Source organism: Heterodontus francisci, chromosome 2 (assembly GCF_036365525.1).
Source record: "Heterodontus francisci isolate sHetFra1 chromosome 2, sHetFra1.hap1, whole genome shotgun sequence".
Taxonomy (NCBI): domain Eukaryota; kingdom Metazoa; phylum Chordata; class Chondrichthyes; order Heterodontiformes; family Heterodontidae; genus Heterodontus; species Heterodontus francisci.
The window spans coordinates 104,279,477-104,299,099 of NC_090372.1; the positions used below are offsets into that span (position 1 = coordinate 104,279,477).

Genomic DNA, 19,623 nt, shown 5'->3' on the forward strand with positions numbered 1-19,623 from the left:
ACAAAAGATAAACTATGTATATAATGGAATGAAATGATATGAAAAATATTTACACATGCATTGACTCTAATGTCCTTTAGTCCAGTGTCTCTGAACCGTACGAGTGGTCTTCTGACTTGATCTGATCTTGTCGCAGGATAGCTTGATGGAGAACTAGACTTATCAGCTTTCTTTCCTTGACTTTTGTGTGTATTCTGACAGTCATCTGTGCTCGATCGTTACCCTGGTCATTTTCTTTTGCTATTTTCTGCAGATCTGAATGTGACCATGTTCTTGAGGTAATAGGGTTGTCAGGCACAGTGTTGTTAGCTAGTTCTCTTAGCTGACTTCGATTTCTTCTTAACTCTGCTCCGTTGAGGATGGTTATGTCATAAGATCTTGGTTCATTGCAGACTTTGGATACTTCTGCAGGGAACCACACTTTTTCTTGTGGGTGAATTACCCAGACTTTTTGCCTTATCTGTATTGGTGTTAGGTCCACACCTGCATGCTTATCATGCGTAGTTTTCATCTTTTCTTGTTTTGCTAGGTGACTGTCTTGTATTGAGGAAGATTTCATGAGATGGTGACTTGGAAGTGTTGCCTTAACCTGTCTTCCAAATATGATTTCAGCAGGGAGTGGCAGCCCTGTATCGATTGGTGTTGCCCTCAGGTGTAACATAGCTATATGTAGATCCTGTTTTGTGTTAGAACACTTTACAATCAGTGATGTCCTGGAATGGCTTGGCAACATATTGCAGACCATTGTCTGATATTATCTCTTCTGGGGACTGAACAAGCTGAAAATTGCACAGATGGTATTGGCAACTGATGCTCTTGAAGTGTCCCTTAATTGACCTATTACAGGAAATTTAGAGTAGTGATCGGTGACCAGCAGGTAATCGTTGACTTTGATAGTGAAGAGATCAGTTGCTACCCTTTACCAAGAATGCAATGGAATGTCGTGAGGAAGGAGTGGCTCTATATGCTGGCAGGGTGAGTGCTGCTGGCAAGCATCACATGACTTTACCACTTGCTCAATGTTCATATCTGGCCCGTTGATGATCTTGTGCGTCAGTCTTCATTTCTCAACACCCATATGGCCAATATGTATCTGTGAGAGGATGTCAGGGTGAAGCATCTGTGGAATTATTACCCAACTGCCTTTGAAGATAACACTGCTAGAAATGTCCAACTCATCCCGGTATGGCCAGAAAGTTCTGCACTCCGCAGGAACCTCTTGTATGCTATCTGGCCATCGTTTAATAATGAGTTGCCACAGTATCTTCAAGACTGGGTTTTTTGAGGTTTCTTCCCATAATTCTTCATGCTGCTTCTGCCTGAAATGCATCAAATCGATCTGGTGTACATCCTGTAGCTCGATGTCAACCTCATCAACCTGGGCGTCTAGTGGAATATCTTCGCATTACTTGGGATTAGGTAATCTACTTAAAGCATCAGAGGTCACCATGCAATTCCCTGGCTTGTATTTGACCTCACAGTCATATCCCTGCACTTTTATTAACACTCTTTGCAGCTGGGGAGGTGTGCTTGTGAGCGGCTTCTGCCAGATCATGGCTCATGGCTCATGATCTGTTTTGACTCCAAGATATTTCCCAACGAGATAAGTGTTAAACCTTGTGATTCCGAACACCGGTGCTAGTTTTTCCCTTTCTATCTTGGAATCATTGGCCTGTGTGGGGGATAAGCTATTTGAGCTGAAAACTATTGGATGCCAGTCTTGCAACAAACATGCTCCAAGGCCCTATTGCAAAGCATCTACTTCAAGAATAGTATCCTTATTCAGATCATTCTACTACAAACAAGTATCTGTTGATAATGACTGCTTCAACAAATCGAGTGCATGCTGGTAGTCCTCAGGCCACAGAAATGGTATTTCCTTTCTGAGGAGTTCCCATAGAATTAAAGATTTTTCGGAGAAATTTACAATGTAAAGAGCTAAGAAATTGAAGAGACTGAAACATCTTTGCACGTCTTCTTTGTCTTGTGGGCTTAGCATGGACTGAATATCCTCTATCTTGCTGGGAACTGGTCTAATGCCTATGTCTGAATAAATGGAGCCAAAGGAGTTAATGTGTCATAATAATAAAAGCAAAATACTGCGGATGCTGGAAATTTGAAACAAAAACAAGAAATGCTGGAATCACTCAGCAGGTCTGGCAGCATCTGTGGAAAGAGAAGCAGAGTTAATGTTTCGGGTCAGTGACCCTTCTTCGGAAGGGTCCTCTTCGGAGTTCCGAAGAAGGGTCACTGACCCGAAACGTTAACTCTGCTTCTCTTTCCACAGATGCTGCCAGACCTGCTGAGCGATTCCAGCATTTCTTGAGTTAATGTGTCACATGTTTATGGCACATTTCTCACTGTTAAATGCAAAGCCCTCTTTCCTGGCTCTTTCCATCAGGATGTGTAAATTCCTGTCATGTTCTTCTTTTGTGGTGCCCACAACTGCGATATCATCAGCGATACATATACACACTGGCACATTTTCTGTAATATGATCTATGCACTGGTGGAATAAATCCTGATTTACTGATAAGGCAAACAGTAGGCGTAAGAAGCAATATTGCCTAAATGGAGTCATGAAAGTCGTCAACTCTTGCGAACCTTCAGCGATTTGGACAGATCAGTACTCGTGCTTTGCATCTAGTTTCGAAAGAACTTGGCCTTTGCGAATTTCGGATTCAGCTGTTCTAATGGGAGTATTTTATGAGGGCAGTGTTTCAACACCTTGTTTAGCCTTCTGCGGTTCAAATGCACACAGATGGTGCAATCTTTTTTGACTACAGCTGTTGTTGAATTGCATCAGTCTGTACTGTTGAACATGCCTGATGATTCCTTGCCTCTCCATAATATGCAGCTCTGTTTTCAGCTTGACCATGACATTGACACTGCTTGACTTGGTGGATCTATAGAAGGTACCATTTGTCCCTCACATGTAGGACAGCATCTCCTTTGAAATTTCCAACTTCATTATAACGGTCTGGGTACATTCTTTGTAAATCTTGGATGGACTTGAGAGGGTGGCAGATGTATCCCTGTTTCTTTCACAAGGTGGTGTCTGCTTCTTGTCTGCTGTGACTCCTGGCCAGGAGTGGGCTGGAGGTGGGGGTGGGGGGGGGCATAAAATTGTGTGGGAGGCGGGAGGTTCTGTTCCGTCATCTTCCGGCCCCCACACAATTTTATGAGTGGCGGTGTAGGTGACAAATGGCCCACCTGCCCCAGACAAATTAAGGCCCTTAAGAGGCCAATTAAGTGCCACTTAAGGGTCTCCTCCCACCACCAGGGTCTCATCCATGTTGCTGGCCCTGGCTGTGTACAGTCCCAGCAGTGGCCACAGCTCCCGGTGGCGCTGCTGGGACTGAGAGCTGCCAGCCCGCTTATTGGCCGGCGGATGTTGGAGGTGGTACCCCTTGCCTCAGAGGGGTAAAAGTCCCACCTGAGGCCAATTAAGGGTCTGGGCCATGTATAGTCACGGCATGTCTTGCAGGCCCGGTGGAGGTGGGCTTGCCACTGACTTTTTCTGCCAGTGGGTGGGGCCTCCGGCCTGACATAAAATTCCGGCCCCAGTGTCTAAATGCAGCTGGAGCTTTTCCCTTTAAATTGCAGCCTCTTTTTTTTTCTTGGGCCTTTCCCCAGAGGCCAGGCCCAGAACCTGTGCCAGCAGCGCAGGCTTTCTGACTACGATCGGGGAGGCTCCACCCACTAAGCTCTAACAGTGGGAAAACATCCAATACGTAATGGCGATACCGATCCACAGCCTTGAAAGGAACCGACCTTGCTCCCTGTTTCCGAGCATGATTCTGCTTGATTTTTGCTGTTTTATTCCAGCCACCATCGATCTGAACAACCCACTTCTTGTACTATGTCTTGAGCACCAACTTTATGGAAGGTCGTCGAACTTGCCTGTGCCGAATTGCCACCGCCCCCGACGATGAATTGCACTGCACTGTCCGTGCTAGACCACATCGGGAGAGATTGCTGGTCTCAATGTCTTGCCCGAGATCCCTGGTCCCTGTGAGTACCATTCCTGAGTGTCTCTGCGGTAGTGTTACCTCGGAGCTGTGATCTTCCCAGTGTGCCGCTATCACCACATTGTGAATGGTTTGCTGTTTCAGAGACCATGCACTGTCGCGATGTCGTTGAGGGTGTGATTCTTCAGAAACCACATGCTGTTACCATTTTGAGGATGGTGCACACGAAAGTTGAAAAAAAATCTTCAGCAACTATACGCTGCCACCATATTGCATTATTGTTTTGATGTAGCAATAAGGTACCAAACAATTTAAGTTGAGTGGTTATAAAACTGTGGGTTATTTATTTGTAGAGTAACATATTTACAAGAGAGCTTTATCTTACACGTGTGACTAGGTGTCTTGCTCAACTCCAACCAACTGATCACATACTGAATGATATCATTTCCTGTGATGCTGTGTGGAGTACTTACATCTTAAATGTGAAATCACAACATTGACGGCCATTTTATCAGGCTGCCGGGATTTTACAAGCCTCGGAACGACTCCCTGCCGTGTGGGGAGACCGCCAGCTGCATTGAGGTCGCCTGCCAGTGATTTCTCAGATGGGGAGGGTCGTTAGGGGCTTTCGTTCTGAAGGCTGCATTACCCATGGAGGGGCCCACTGGTGGCAATGGCCACCCCTGCAGCCCCAATGCCACCATTGGAGGATTCACCCCTCCAACTACACAGAAATACATTTCTTACTGGCCCTTCGAGGGCACCTCAACATGGAGGTGCCCTCACTTTCTCCTTGCAGCTTCAGCAGCAACCATCTCTATCCGTGGATCTGCTGAGGCTGCTGAGCAGCTGGTCTCTGATTAGGCTGGCAGCTCAGAGAGGCAGGCTGTCATCCTTAATAGGCCACCACCAGTAAAATCCCTTCTGTAGTCCCGCTGTTTGCCTGCGCAGGCTCGGGACCTGCATTGGCTCCCAGTGGTGGGGCACACTGCGTGCCTGTAAATTTCCAGCTGCTGTGTGTACATGTATATTGCCTATAGCATGCATTTCTATTACACATTAGCATGACTTACTGTATCATGATTGTTCAGTTACACTTGATATATTGATAAGATGCCAAGATTTCAGGGTAACATTTTTTGGGGGGCTTCCTCTTGTTACGACCGAGGTGGGAGGAGTGCACTGTCTTTCTCTAGTTCCACTTCTCCACAGATCACAATATATATTTGAATATTTACCTAGTTACCGATACAGTCAATCATCTACTCTTTATCCCAGAATAAAATGCACCAACCATGTTTCTTTAATAAACAGCAAAATTATCAGTTTATTATAAAACAAGACTTATCCAGTAATGAAGCAAAGCATTAACACACAGATTGAAATATGAAAGTTCCCTTTTTAAATACCCAACACACACACACTCGCAGAAACACTCATTAAAGAAAAATAAAGAAATTCTCTCTCTTCGGAAGTCTTCTACGAAAAAAAATGAATATTTTGGCCAAGTACTTGCTAATTATTGAAGAAAAAGGATGAGATATGTTATGTCCCAAAAATGGCATACAGTCTGGCATCCAAGTACACATAGATGGGTCACTGGGATGTTTTCTAGAGCAGTTCTTTTCAGCTGGTGTCGAAAAGTAATTTGGCAGGCTTTCCAGGTGCTTCTCAGGAGAAACGTGGCATTCGGGGTTTTAGCTCTCACACACTGGATTTGCAGGGTTTTTTCAAAGAGGTAGAGAAAGAGGAGCTGGGTGTTTTTCAGCAGTCTACCAACCAACTACTTTCAAAACAATATCCCAAAAGTGAAACCTCTTGACCACCATAAATCTTGACATGTCACTTCTCTATAAACATCTCCCCCAAGTCACCAAGGTTTCAGTTGTTTATTGAGCTTAAGTCATTTGACATTTAGTAAAGGTTTGTTTTCAAATGAGAACGCTCAGTGACCCTTGTAAAAAAAACACATTCATGGAATCTTTTCAGTTTTCCCAAATGAACCAATGTCCATAATTCTAAAATAAGAGTTCTCAAAAAAATTTTTAACAATAGATGCACTTTCATAACACTCTGCAGTTATATTTTATGACTCCACTAAAGCAGCTGCAGACAGAGAGGAAGAACAAAAATAATGAGGCCCATTGTACCACAAGAATTTTAATTGAGCTGGCCATGGGCATTTTGACGTCTTTTGGGTGCCTGGATCAACTCTCAATATTGCCCAGCTAGAGTTGTAGCTTTTACTTACAAAGCAGAAAGGCTTGCTACTTCCTGAAGCTAATGAGGGTGATGATGAAGAAGAAGATTGAGAGAACTCTTGTCATGGTCCTGTAGTTTTTTTTGCGGGAATGCGCGGTGTACCTTTAATGCTTGCAAAGGATCAGTACTGCTTTAAGAACCAGCAGGCCCCCGGAGTTACAAGAAGGTACATTTTCGTTGCTTTGGATATAGCCATTTGGAGACTGCGATTCAAAGGGTGCATTCTCGTTACCATGGATACAGACACTTGGATTGAGTATCATGCGATACATTTGTTGCAATTCAACTTTCAACTGGCTTTTCAGTTGAAGACAGTCTGTTCTAACAGAGAACACAGACAGACAACTGGTGTTAGCACCTGAAAATAGAGCTCTCTGCCTTTTAAACTGAAGGAAGAAAATTTTGTCTGTTTAATTATTATTATCGCTCAAAATTCTAAAAGAAAAGTCAAGCCAAAACAGAGATCTCTGGTAATTTAAACTGAAGGAAGGAAAGTTAGACTGTGACAATCTTTCATCCCTCAAAAACTCTAAAGTCAGGTTGATTCTCTTGAAAGTGTTTGCAAGTTGTTAATATTTGAAATTCACTGGAGAAGGAAAGCATCACTTACTGCTGGAATTAGACTATGGACTGTTCTGCTGTGGAAGAACCTTTTTTCCCCATTGGACGGCTGTGAGGACTTCAAGCAATATTGGATGGTAAATTTGCAAGGACTCTAATTTTTTTCTATTTTAAATGTTGTTTATATCTTCATAGTGTTTAAGAATTTAGTTTTTTTAATTAAACAGTTAATTTGTTTATTTAAAGACAGCTGGTTTGGTTAGCCTAATTCGGGGGTTGATAGTACAATTTGGTTGGGTCTTTCTTTAATTTGGAAAGTTTAAAAATGATATGTTAGGTGATCTGTGGAGGGACGGGACTGAATTAACAGTGTGTTTCTCCCATCAGAATTGTATATTTTGATTGGAGCTTTGACTGGAGCGGTCGGTCATAACACCTTCCATACTCTCATCAATGTTCACAAGAAGGAAGAGAGGTGGAGAAGGAGAGACATCAGCCTGATAACCCTACTAATTACATGGCAGCCATCTGTCTTTTGTATCGCAATCTGCTCCACCATTAATGTCTCATAAATGGTGTGACTAGATCCTCCACTGGACGGGAGTATATATATTTTTTCATTTATTCATGGGAAGTGGGCACCACTGATAAGAGCAGCATTTGTTGCCTGTCCCTACTTGAAAATATGGTGGTGAGGTGCCTTCTTGGACCGGTGCAGTCTATGTGGTGTAGATACACCCATAGTGCTGTTAGGGAGGGACTGCCAGGATTTTGACCCAATGACAGTGAAGCAACCGCGATATATTTCTCAGTTAGTATGGTGTTTTAGATCAGCATCTGGTTCTGAGTTGAATTTGGTGATAGGGGTCTCAATATTAGACATTTCCTCGCCATTTCTGAACACTGTAGCACTGCCAAACTGAACACGATCCATGTACAGAGTATATGAGGCACAGACTCTGGTGAAGGAAAACTAGAGATTGCAAAACAGAGAAGCAAGTTTTAACTAAAGTTTTTAAACAATAATCTTGCACTTTAAGGTGATGAAAGCCATAAATATAATTTTTGTGAGTATTTTTGGAGTATTTCATTTATTTCCAGATTCTGTTTCCTGATGCAGGTAAAATTTTAAGATGGTGGCTCCGTGTGCTATAAATCTTTCTTAGTTAATACCTTAATTCATTCTTAGCTCACTTTACCTACCCAGCCCCTGCTGGATTTATCTTCTCCCAGCTCTATTCGTTATTAACCTCTTTCAAAATTCTGAACCAAAATGAGGGTTTCCTGATTGAGTTTCCATTCATTTACTCAATGCCTCTCCATCCTTCACTTGCTATCTTGTGACTGTGATTCCCTGAGTTCTGCCGTTGCCATCTTAATTTCTGTTCCTCTCTCTTGGGCTCACCTGATCATGACATTGGCTTTCTCCCTTTCACCCACCACCCCTCCTCCTCCTACTACTACGAATACAACAACTTTATATAGCACCTTTTACAGAAAACATCCTAATATACTTAAAGAAGTGTGTAATCAGATTCCAACCAGTATGTTTACTAATATTATGTAACCTTTGTGTTGTCTGAATTTGAATGATGTAATTTTACTCCTTCCTTCCATCTGTTTTGCTTTTTTTCCCTCTCTGCTTTCCTGAAGGCACTAACTCATGCGGGCTTTTGTTGCATAGGCTCCAGCCTCTCTCTGTTACTTCACCCATGTGTAGCAGCCTAGGTTTTCAATGGCAACAAGCTATTTGACTGTGAAGGATCTTAAAAAAAAAGGATCTTGCAGGTGAGCCTGATCCAGTCCTCATCTGACATTTGCACGTGACAATTTCCAGTGGCAGTTGTTGGATAGTGATCAGGACTAGGAGCCCTGACTGATGATAACTTTTTTCTTTACCACTGCTCACGCCACCTCCAAGCCCCCGACCCACCCCACCCTGCCCCAGCACAGGATTACTGATGACAGTTGTAACACTGCTATAGCCAGTTGACCTATTACAGACTTTTAAGATGAATCTTAGTCATGGAAGTATTATTGGACAAAGTTTTGTTTGGTTATGGAGTTATACAATAAAACAATAATTTGCTTTGTATGAAATGGTCCTGTGTTACTTGTGGGTGATATCATCATGTGTCACATATGTCAAAACTACAAAACATTCATTGTCATTCCAGTGACAACTCCCAGTTAACTCTTTCTTGCTCATTTTTTGCTAACCAGTCTTGTCTACTACTATTGTTTAGTAAAGAGATAAATAAAAAGCACCTGGTTATAAAAATATATCTGATCTGAAGAGGGTGAGAGAGAGGGGGTCTGTATTAAATACAGCAGTGCATTTATTCTTAATGTTGAAGAATCTGTTCAATTGCAGGTAGCATAATGAATGTGCATTGGTCTACTTGCTTGCAGCCTAAACTTCATTCTGAACATAATTCATACATAATCAAGGAAATAGGCTGATGTTGGTCTGATGCAGTTTAATTTTTGCCCGAAGCAACGTGCCCTTTCATTGGACACTCAGCATTACTCAAGTATGCCAGCACTTTGAGATGTAAAGTATGAAGAAAAGTCATCATCTTTGTTTTGTAAATATTCAGTCTTGTCTTGCTTAGGATAAACTTTTAAAACTTAAAGTATTTTCTCTTTTCTTTTAGACTCCACAAAGAAACTTAAGGATGTTCTGGAAGAATTCCATGGTGCTGGTGTGCTTGTGAAATACAACCCTGAGCAGGTATTTTATATTCCATTCTGATGTCTAATATATTAAGAGAGGCACATCATCAAGTTTTGTCTCTTCTTTGCTCCCCCGCCCCCACCCAAGAATTCAATATTAGAGCAATGAAAGGAAATAAATGAATGCATTTTTTTTTAATGTCTCAGGATGTGGGCAATGTTGCATGTTTTTTCCATCCATAATTGCAAGTGTTTTTGTTTTGATTTCATACAACTTTAGAAGGCATTAAGAGTCAAGGATTCAGCCTGTAACTGGCGTCACATATAGGCCAGTTTGAGCAAGTGTGACAGGTTCACTTCTCTAAAAGGTATTAGTGAATTAGTTGGGTTTTTGCAATGTCACATCAGCTTTCATGGCCATTTTTTCTGGTGCCAGAATGTAAATTATCATCTTTATTGAAATGAATTTTGCAACTTGAAGACTGCACTACTGTATCTGTATGTCTCTGTCACTTACCAGACTTGCTCTTAATTGAAGTCATTTTTATTGACTGTCCTTTCTACGGAATCTTGACTGCATCATTGATTTTGACATTCATGCCTGCTACTGTCCTTGTCATGCCTTATTGATGGACCTTTTTATGAATTGTCGATTTATCAAAGTAGGTGCAGGCACCATATGGATAATGTCAGTGCTTTCTCAGTACATAAATATACCTGCAGGCTTCAGTATCAATGTGCCAGTCAATAGTATGGTAAACATTCAGTACCACAGTGTTCCCTTAATTAAAAATAGCTGTCGTAAAGATGCTCACACTTTAAAAGTGATGTGATGACAGAATCTTGCTGAATTTCAATTTGATAGACCAGTCTTGGTCAGAGCGAGGATGACTCATGCAGTCTCATGTTGACAGGGGCAGTAAAAGAAATGATGTAGTTGCAATAGATAGTTAATAACATTTTTAAAAGCATGGTCACTTTTCTCACATTGTTTAGACATGTTACTTAAAAATCTGTCAGTCCTATCTAATAGTATCAATACTCCAACTTTCAAATGCACACTGATATTAGGATTGATGGATCTATTTTACGAACATTTGAAATAGGAGCAGAAGTAGGCCATTCGGCCCCATGATCCTGCTCTGCCATTCATTAAGATCATAGCTGATCTGTTTGTGTTTCGAATTCCACACTCCCATCTACCCCTGATAACCTTTGATTCCCTTGCTTAACAAAAATCTATCTACCTCCGCCTTAAAAATATTCAATGACCCCACCTCCACCACCTTCACAGGCAGAGAGTTCCAAAGTCACACAACCCTCTGAGAGAAAAAAATTCTCCTCATCTCTGTCCTAAAAGGGTGACCCCTAATTTTAAAACAGTGCCCCCTAGTTCTGGATTCACCCACAAGAGGAAACATCCTTTCCACATCCATCTTGTCAAGACTGTTCAGGGTCTTAGATACATCAAACAAGTCTCCCTCACTCTTCTAAACTCCAGTGAAAACAAGCCCAGTCTGTCCAACCCTTCCTCATAAGACAACCCGCTCATTCCAAGTATCAATCTAGTAAACCTCCTCTGAACCGCCCCCAACGCATTTACATCCTTCTTTAAATAAGGAGACCAAAACTGCACACAATATTCGAGATGTGATCTCACCAATGCCCTGTATAACTGAAGCATAATGTCCTTACTTTTGTTTTCAATTCCTCTGGTAATAAAGGATAGCATTCCATTAGCCTTCTTTATGACTTGCTGTACCTAGATACTAACGTTTTGTGACTCATGCACCAAAATCTCTAATCCATCTGCACCTCGGAATTCTGTAGTCATTCTCTGTTAAAGTAGTACTGTGCTTTTTTACTCTTCCTGCCAAAGTGAACAACTTCACATTTTCCCACATTATACTCCATCTGCCAGATTTTTGCCCACTCGCTAAACCTAAATACATCAGTCAGCAACCTTCTTATGTCCTTTTCACAACATACTTTCCTCCCTATCTTTTTGTCATCTGCAAATTTAGCTACCATGCCATTGCTCTGCTCATCTGAGTCATTGATGCAAATTGTAAAAAGTTAAGGCCCCAGCACAGACCCCTGGGGGACTCCACATGTCACATCCTGCCAATCAGAAAAGGACTCATTTATGCATGTTCCCTGTTTTCTGTCAGCCAGCCAATCTTCTATCCATGCTAATATTTTACCCTCTACACCATGAGCCCCTACTTTGCGCAATAACCATTTATGTGGCACCTTGTCAAATGCATTCTGGAAATCCAAGTACAGTACGTCAACGAGCTCCCCTTTATCTAGAGCTCATGTGACTCCTTCAAAGAACTGCAAAAAATTAGTTAAATAGTCGCTTCGTAGTACAGGACTTGAGTATTTCTGAAAATAGAGACAGGTTGTCGAAGCTTTTCGTCTTGCACTCATGAGGATAATCCGTAAGAATAAACAATGTAAGGGGAAACAACAACTTATACTGCATGTACAGCCGAGATACCGAAAATCACACTGGCATTGAAATTCATATATCACATTACTCATTTGTGTGATAGGCAGGACGTCTTTTTGGCTTGACGACAGCATCCTGTTAGTGGCGAACACCAGACGCATTTCTACTGCATAGTAGCAGCATGAAACAGCTAAAGCAACAAGTAAAGCTAGCTGTACATCCCGAAGACTGGTGGATCGTATCAAACAACATGTCCCTTCTGCTGTTTGCAACGAGCAATGTACGGGCCGTACCCAACCAGCCCGTGCTTACAAAACTCAAATCACAGTGTCCAACATTAGATGTGATTCCGCGATTGGACAACATTTGCTAAATAATCCACAGTGTGCTAAGAATTACACTGACAATCAATTTAAGATTGTTAGTAGGGCTTGCAGTGTGGCGCATTTGCGCGTACTGGAAGCTACATATATTAGCACACAAGGCCCTGTTCTTTGCAGACAGAAAGAATATGTACAAACATTGCACCTGTTTCAGCTGAACAAAATAAGTTACAGCCATTCGCTAGTTTATTCCTCAGGGAAATGCCTTGACCAATCAGAGTCAGGCTGCCTGGTTTAAATTTCAAACAAAGCTTGCAGTTAACTGTCAGTCACCGTAACATGGTGCATTCTCCATGGCAACACCGCTACCAATCAGAGTTCACTTGCCAACCAATCAGCACTCTCTTCACATGCAGTATAAGTTATTGTTTTCCCTTACATCAGTTATTCTTGCGGATTGTCCTGATGAGTGCAAGACAAAATTCTTCGATAACATGTCTCTATTTTCAGCAGTACTCAAATTAGTTAAACATGATTTCCTTTTCACAAAATCATGCTGACTATTCCTGATTACCTTGAGTTTTTCTAAGTGCCCAGCTATAGCCTCCTTAGTGATTGAGTCCAACACCTTCCCCACAACAGACATGAAGCTAACTGGCCTATAAGTTAGTTGTTTTCTGTCTCCCCCACATCTTGAATAGAGGGGTTATATTTGCTACTTTCCAGTCTTATGGAACCTTGCCAGAATCTAGCGAATTTTGAAAAATTAACACCAACGCATCTACTACCTCATTACCCACCTCTTTTAAGACCCTAGGATGAAGTCCATCAGGACCCAGGGACTTGTCAGCCCACTTCCTAGGTGATTGTAATTTCATCAAGTTCCTTTCTTCCTTCCACCTCCTGATTTACAGCTATTACTAGAATGTTTTTTGTATCCTCGATAGTGAAGACAGAAGCAAAATATTGTTCATTTCATCCTCCATTTCCCTATTATCTACTATTAATTCCCCATTCTCACTCTCTAGAGAACCAACACTCACTTTACTTACTCTTTTCCTTTTAAAATACCTGTCAAAACTCTTGCTATCCGTTTTTACATTTCTAGCAAGCTTCCTCTCATACTCTAGTTTCTTTCTCCTCTAACTTTTTAGTCATTCTCTGCTGTTCTTTATATTCTGACCAATCATCTGACCTTCCACTCATCTTTGCACAATTATATGCTTTTTCCTTAACTTTGATGCTTTCTTTAACTTCTTTAGTTAACCATGGATGGTGGGTCCTCCCCTTAGAATTTTTCTTTATAGTAGGAATATATTTTTCCTGAGTATTCTGAAATGTCCCCTTAAATGTCTGCCACTGCTTTTCTATTGATCTATCTCCTAGCCTAGTAACCCAGTTCACTTTAGCTAGCTCAGCTTTCATGCCCACATAGTTGCCCTTATTTAAGTTTAAAATACGAGTCTTAGACCCACTCTTCTTTCTTTTAAACTGGATGTAAAATTCAATCATATTGTGGTCACTGCTACCTGGAGGTGCCTTTACTCTGAGGTCATTAATTAATCCTGTCACATTACACAATACCAAATCTAATATAACCTGCTCTGTGGTTGGTTCCAGAACATGCTGCTGTAAGAAACTAACTCGAAAACATTCTATGGACTTCTCATCCAGGCTACCATTGCCAATCTGATTTTTCCAGCTTATATGTAGATTAAAATCACCCATGATTTTTTTAAAATTCATTCATGGGATGTGGGTGTCGCTGGCTAGGCCAGCATTTATTGCCCATCCCTAATAAGCCCTTAAGAAGGTGGTGGTGAGCTGCCTTCTTGAACCGCTGCAGTCCATGTGGGGTAGGTACACCCACAGTGCTGTTAGGAAGGGAGTTCCAGGATTTTGACCCAGCGACAGTGAAGGAATGGCGATATAGTTCCAAGTCAGGATGGTGTGTGGCTTGGAGGGGAACTTGCAGGCGGTGGTGTTCCCATGCATTTGCTGCCCTTGTCCTTCTAGTTGGTAGAGGTCGCGGGTTTGGAAGGTGCTGTCTAAGGAGCCTTGATGCATAGCTGCAGTGCATCTTGTAAATTGTACACACTGCTGCCCCTTTATCACAAGCACCCAATATTTCTACTTGTATACTTCGTCCTACATTGTGGTTACTGTTAGGGGGCCTATAGATCACTCCCACTGGTGACTTTTAGAGTGCGATGAGACAAAGTAAGATTAATCTGATGATCATTAACAGATTTAAAACATGAGTTCGCATGGATTATAGAGACACTGGAGTATGCTATGCAGTGTTTAGGCAGGTTGCATTCATTTAATGCCAAATTATGAAATCCTATAAATGTTACATAACAGAAGCAGATCATATGATCCAGTAAGATTGTGGCAGAATTTTTCTCCACCAATTGCCTAGTTTAACCCCTGCTCACACCCCATATCCTCTGGTATTCCTCATTTTTTAAAACTACTAATGCCTTTTACAACAACTTGTGGACTCAGCTTGAACACAGAGATGTGGCAGGGAATTCCAGAATCTAACCAGTCTCTTTGTAAGAAAAGCAAAATACTGTGGATGCTGGAAATCTGAAATAAAAATTGAAAATGCTAGAAATACCCAGGAGGTCTGGCAGCAGCTGTGCACAGAAAAACAAGGTTAATGTTTCAGGTTGATGACCTTTCATCAGAACATCAGTGGCTCCAGTGGGGGGGATGGGGTGTGACCCTCCTCTTTGGGCGTTCTGTGGCCCACAAAGGATTACCCCCAGTGGCAACGGCCACCCCCACACCATCGGCGTCACCTGCCCTCAGCAAACCACGCCCCCTTCACCGGGGCCTGCAGGACTGGCTGAGTGCCCCCAAATCCTGTTGTATTTTGCTGTCTGTATGTTAGACGCTTGGTTGGTCTGCCTTGCATAGATTTCTGAGGCTTTGGTCAATTTAAACAATAACTCATTTATTACATTACAGGAACTATATAAACTTACATTTAAGCATGTCCAACCCTCTGCTGACATGATGCTTCTTCTATCTCGCGAGCCTCTTACCATGTGATCTCTGACATCATCACAGTGGGAGGTGTTGGTCACACTGTCCAAAACATTAACCCTTTCAGACCCTTATACTACATCTCCCCCCAAGTCTTTGTCCATATCTATTTTTTCTGTATCCATTCACTTTTACGTTACATGCTGATTCCTGGGATGGCAGGACTGACGTATGAGGAGAAATTGAGTCAGTTAGGATTATATTCGCTGGACTTCAGAAGAATGAGGGGGAATCTCATAGAAACCTATAAAATTCTAACAGCACTTGACAGGGTAGAGCAGGAAGGATGTTCCTGATGGTGGGGGTGTCCAGAACCATGGGTCATAGTCTAAGGATATGGGGTAAACCTTTCCGGACTGAGATGAGGAGAAATTTTTTCACCCAGAGAGTGGTGAGTCTGTGGAATTCACTACCCCAGAAAGCAGTTGAGGCCAAAACATTGTATGTTTTCAAGAAGGAGTTAGATATAGCTCTTGGGTCTAAAGGGATCAAAAGGTATGGAGAGAAAGCGGGAACAGGTTACTGAGTTGGATGATCAGCCACGATCATAATGAACGGCAGAGCAGCCCCAAAGGGCCAAATGACCTACTCTTGCTCCTATTTTCTATGTTTCTATACTACCCCATCTCCCCCAAGTCTCTGACATCACAGATTCAATCTGTCAGGAAGCTTCACCACTATTCCTGATCATGTTCTTGTCAGACTCGGAAGATCAGTAGTCTTTCTCTGAACTCATTTCTTGACTTGGATGGCCTTCATTGATGTTTGTATTATCTGATGTTTTCTGAATTTTAGAATCAACATCTGTTTCATCAAAATGTATGACTGATTGACGTCTCTGATGAATAGAAATAAGGTTTCTCCTGTTTCTTCTTATAGTACCTTCTAATGTATGTATTAAATAAGATCTTGGTTGATTTTCATCTCTCTGGACGATTATTCCTTCTCTGCCTTGGTCTCGTACCCATACCTTTTATCCTTCCATCAACTTGGGTAGGTTCATGGTGCAATATCTTCTATTATAATTCAAAACTTGTTTTTTTTCTGATAAGACTTTTCTCTATCTTTCCTAGACTTCTAGCCCTGGAAGTAATTTTTTATGTAGGATAGTGTCATGCAGACCCCCACCTGCCAAGAATGAAGCATATTAATTTTGTCATATGAACATTGATTTTAAACTGTGCTGGAGTGAAGAAAGGACTTGTTAAAAAAATCACCAGACACTTCACTGGAAAAAACATTTGCATACTAACAGACAGTGCTTGGAGAGACAAAGGACTATTCCCTGGTCCACTTAACCCAAACTGTGATCATCAGCCATTGAAGGTGAGGAAGCTCACATTCCAGGATGACTACTAAGATGGCAGAATCCACAAACAGAAGTGGTTAAACCAACTAGTCACATGACTAATCTGCTGGTTTTTTTTAAATTGTGCCTCAAAGAGGCAGAAGGCAGTTGAAACTGAAGCTGGAACAAGGGAACCTCTCTCTCTTGCTTTCTCCCCAAGCCACTGGACCCACGGAAGAAACGTAAATCTCAAGAGAGAAAAGACTCCGACATCGAAACAAGTTGAAGCGTGGACTGGGCCCCAACGAACAGCAGGACTGACCAGCAACCAAAGACTCCACTTGAACTTAAAGGACTGTAACTATCAGATATTGCCTCAAACTTTTCCCCTTTATTCCTTCTACTTTTTCTGTCTCTATCTGCGTGTCTGTTTATCGCGTATGCATGCTAGCGTGATTGTGTTGTATATTCGTAGTCATTAACCGGATTAGAGTTTAAGATTAATAAAGTCTGCCTTTCTTGTTTAAATCTAAGAAAACCTGTCTGAATTGATTTCTTTGCCTTACTATTGGAAAACAGTGAACAAGGATTCACTATGGGGGAGCTAAAACATAGTGTTCTTAAAAATGAAACTCTGTTACGGTTAAACCAGGCAAAGACTGAGAGGGAACCCCTAGACCTCTCTCACCTGGTCGTAACAGAAATTTGGGGGCTACCATCCTGGATTTGACCCAGCGACAAATGAGAAATTGTAAGTGGGAAGCCAAATTGTTCCCAATCACAAAAAAATAAAGGATTTCGATATAGGTTTTCTTGTGGTTATGTGTACGAGAATACTAACATGTCTGCAACTGAAGCGAAAAGCTCCCCAAAGTAGGGTGAAGTAAGTTAAAGTGAAATAAGTTAAAAGCACTGTCTATTGAGCAGTTGAGGAAAATGGCTGAGCAGTGTGGGATCACTGTACGTGGCCAGGCTTGGATGTCTGAACTCCTAATGTTAGTGGCCAACCATTTTTCCCTTGAATCTGAAGGAGCAGAAACAGTGTTAGAAGTAGACTCTGACAGGGTATTGCTAGCAAAGCTGCAATTGGAACAGAGGAAACTTGAATTTGAGGAAAGAGAAAAGGAAAGAGAGAGACAGGAGAAAGAGAAAAAGAGACAAGAGAAAGAGAGACAGGTGAAAGAAAGAGAGAGACAGGAGAATGAGAAAGAAAGAACCTTCCAGAATGAACATGACGAAAAAGAGAGGTGAGAGAGAAAGCATGAGAGGAGAGAGAAAGAGAAAGAAACTTCCAGAAAGAATGCGAGAGAGAGAAGTGAAGTGGCTTGAGTTAACTAGGGGGTGACAGAGTAACCCCAGTGAAAGCATGGCCAATATGTAGAAGCGTAATTCAGGGCTGGATATAGAATTGTTAAAACTTTCCCAACTGATCCCAAAATTCAATGAGGGAGACGTGGAAACCTTTTTTATGTCTTTTGAAAAATTGGCAAGGCAGTCAAATGGCCAGCTGAGGTCTGGACTCTGCTGTTACAGAGTAAATTAACCAGAAAAGTCCATGAGTTTTATTCCATGTTACCAGATGAGAGTTCATCAAATTCTGAACTGTCAAAAAATGCTATCCTTGGGGCATATGAGCTAATACCGGAAGCCTATCGCCAAACGTTTAGAACCCTCAAGAAGCAAGTTGATCAAACTTACCTGGAGTTTGAGAGAAAAAAGCAGCTGGCTTTTGACCAGTGGCTGAGGGCTCTTAAAGTACAGCTCAGCTACGAAAATCTCAGAGAAGTAATTTTACGAGAGAAATTTAAAAACTCTCTCCCACTCTCCATAAAGACACAGAGGAACAGAAGGCTCATAGAGCCCGGCAAGCTGCTGTCCTGGCCGATGAGTTTGCTGTCATTTATAAATCAGTTTCCCAGGGGAAAACCTTTCCTAATGACCCCCACAAATCTGAATAGGACAAAGGGTAGGAAGGTGATAGAAGCCCAAGCAATCCTGGGAGAGAAGGAAAAGCAGGAGACAAAAGCAGGCTCTTCCAGCCAAAAAGGAAGGTGCTGCGAGTAGAAGTGAGACCCAGAAACCTGTGTGCTTCCATTGTAATAAAGCAGGGCATTTAAGAGCTGACTGCTGGAAACTAAAGGGAAAACCAGTAGAGCTAATCAGGGCACACCCACTCAGTGAAGAACAGACACTGATGGAAAGCACAGAAGAACAAGCTGTGGCTTAAAACTGCAGTAAGAGTGAGACCCAGGAAGTCTACCGCTGCAAATGCAGGAAAATTTAATAGGATTCCTGAGGGTTATCAGGGTTTTGTGTCTGAAGGGAGAGTAACTCCATACCCCTCGAGTGTGGCAAGCAAGCCCATAGTAATCCTCAGGGACACAGGGGCCACTAGATCCCTTTTACTGGGAAAAGGCCTGACCTTTTCCCCAGAGAGTGCAGTAAACTCCAGAATGGTGGTGAATGGTATTGGAGGGTAGTGTATGCCTGTACCTTTACACCGGGTGCACTAGGAGTGTGACCTAGTTTCAGGACCAGTGACGGTTGGGATTGTCCCTAGTTTGCCTGTGGATAGGGTTGACCTGCTCCTAGGTAATGATCTGGCTGGGATAAAGGTGGTAGCTTCCGCAGTAGTGAAAGAGAGACCACAGGAGGTCAGAGAGATCGGGCAGTGGCAGGAGATGGTCCCCTGCAGTTTCCCTGAATGCGTAATGAGTGAAGCCATGATCAAACCAGCTCCCCCAGAGGAGACTGAATTGGCACAGCAGGCAGATAATGATGAGGTCTGTCTATCTGAGACTTCCTTTGGAATGAGTAAAATGGATCTTCCTGAGCAGGGGCTCAGCGAGCTGACCCGGGGCTCAGCGAGCTGACCCAGTATTGAGAGGGAAAGCACAGGCTGCCCAATCTGAAATTGAAGCAGAGGGAGTCTCTGATTGCTACTGTTTAAAGAATGAGGTACTGATGAAGAAGTGGAGTTCTCCTCACAGACCTGAGAGCAAGGAGTAGACAGTGGTTCACCAGTTAGTGGTG

The 19,623-nt window shown here is 42.3% G+C and overlaps 1 protein-coding gene across 6 annotated transcripts in view; it reads left to right on the forward strand.

Moving 5' to 3' along the window:
- The window catches only part of dgkb (diacylglycerol kinase, beta), a 1,110,826-nt gene that overhangs the window by 138,449 nt on the left and 952,754 nt on the right, over positions 1 to 19,623 (forward strand). For all 6 annotated transcript variants that reach the window (XM_068051143.1, XM_068051127.1, XM_068051112.1 and 3 more), the window contains exon 2: positions 9,452 to 9,528. In XM_068051143.1, coding sequence (XP_067907244.1) covers positions 9,452 to 9,528 — 77 coding nt within the window. The remainder of the gene's footprint in view (positions 1 to 9,451; positions 9,529 to 19,623) is intronic.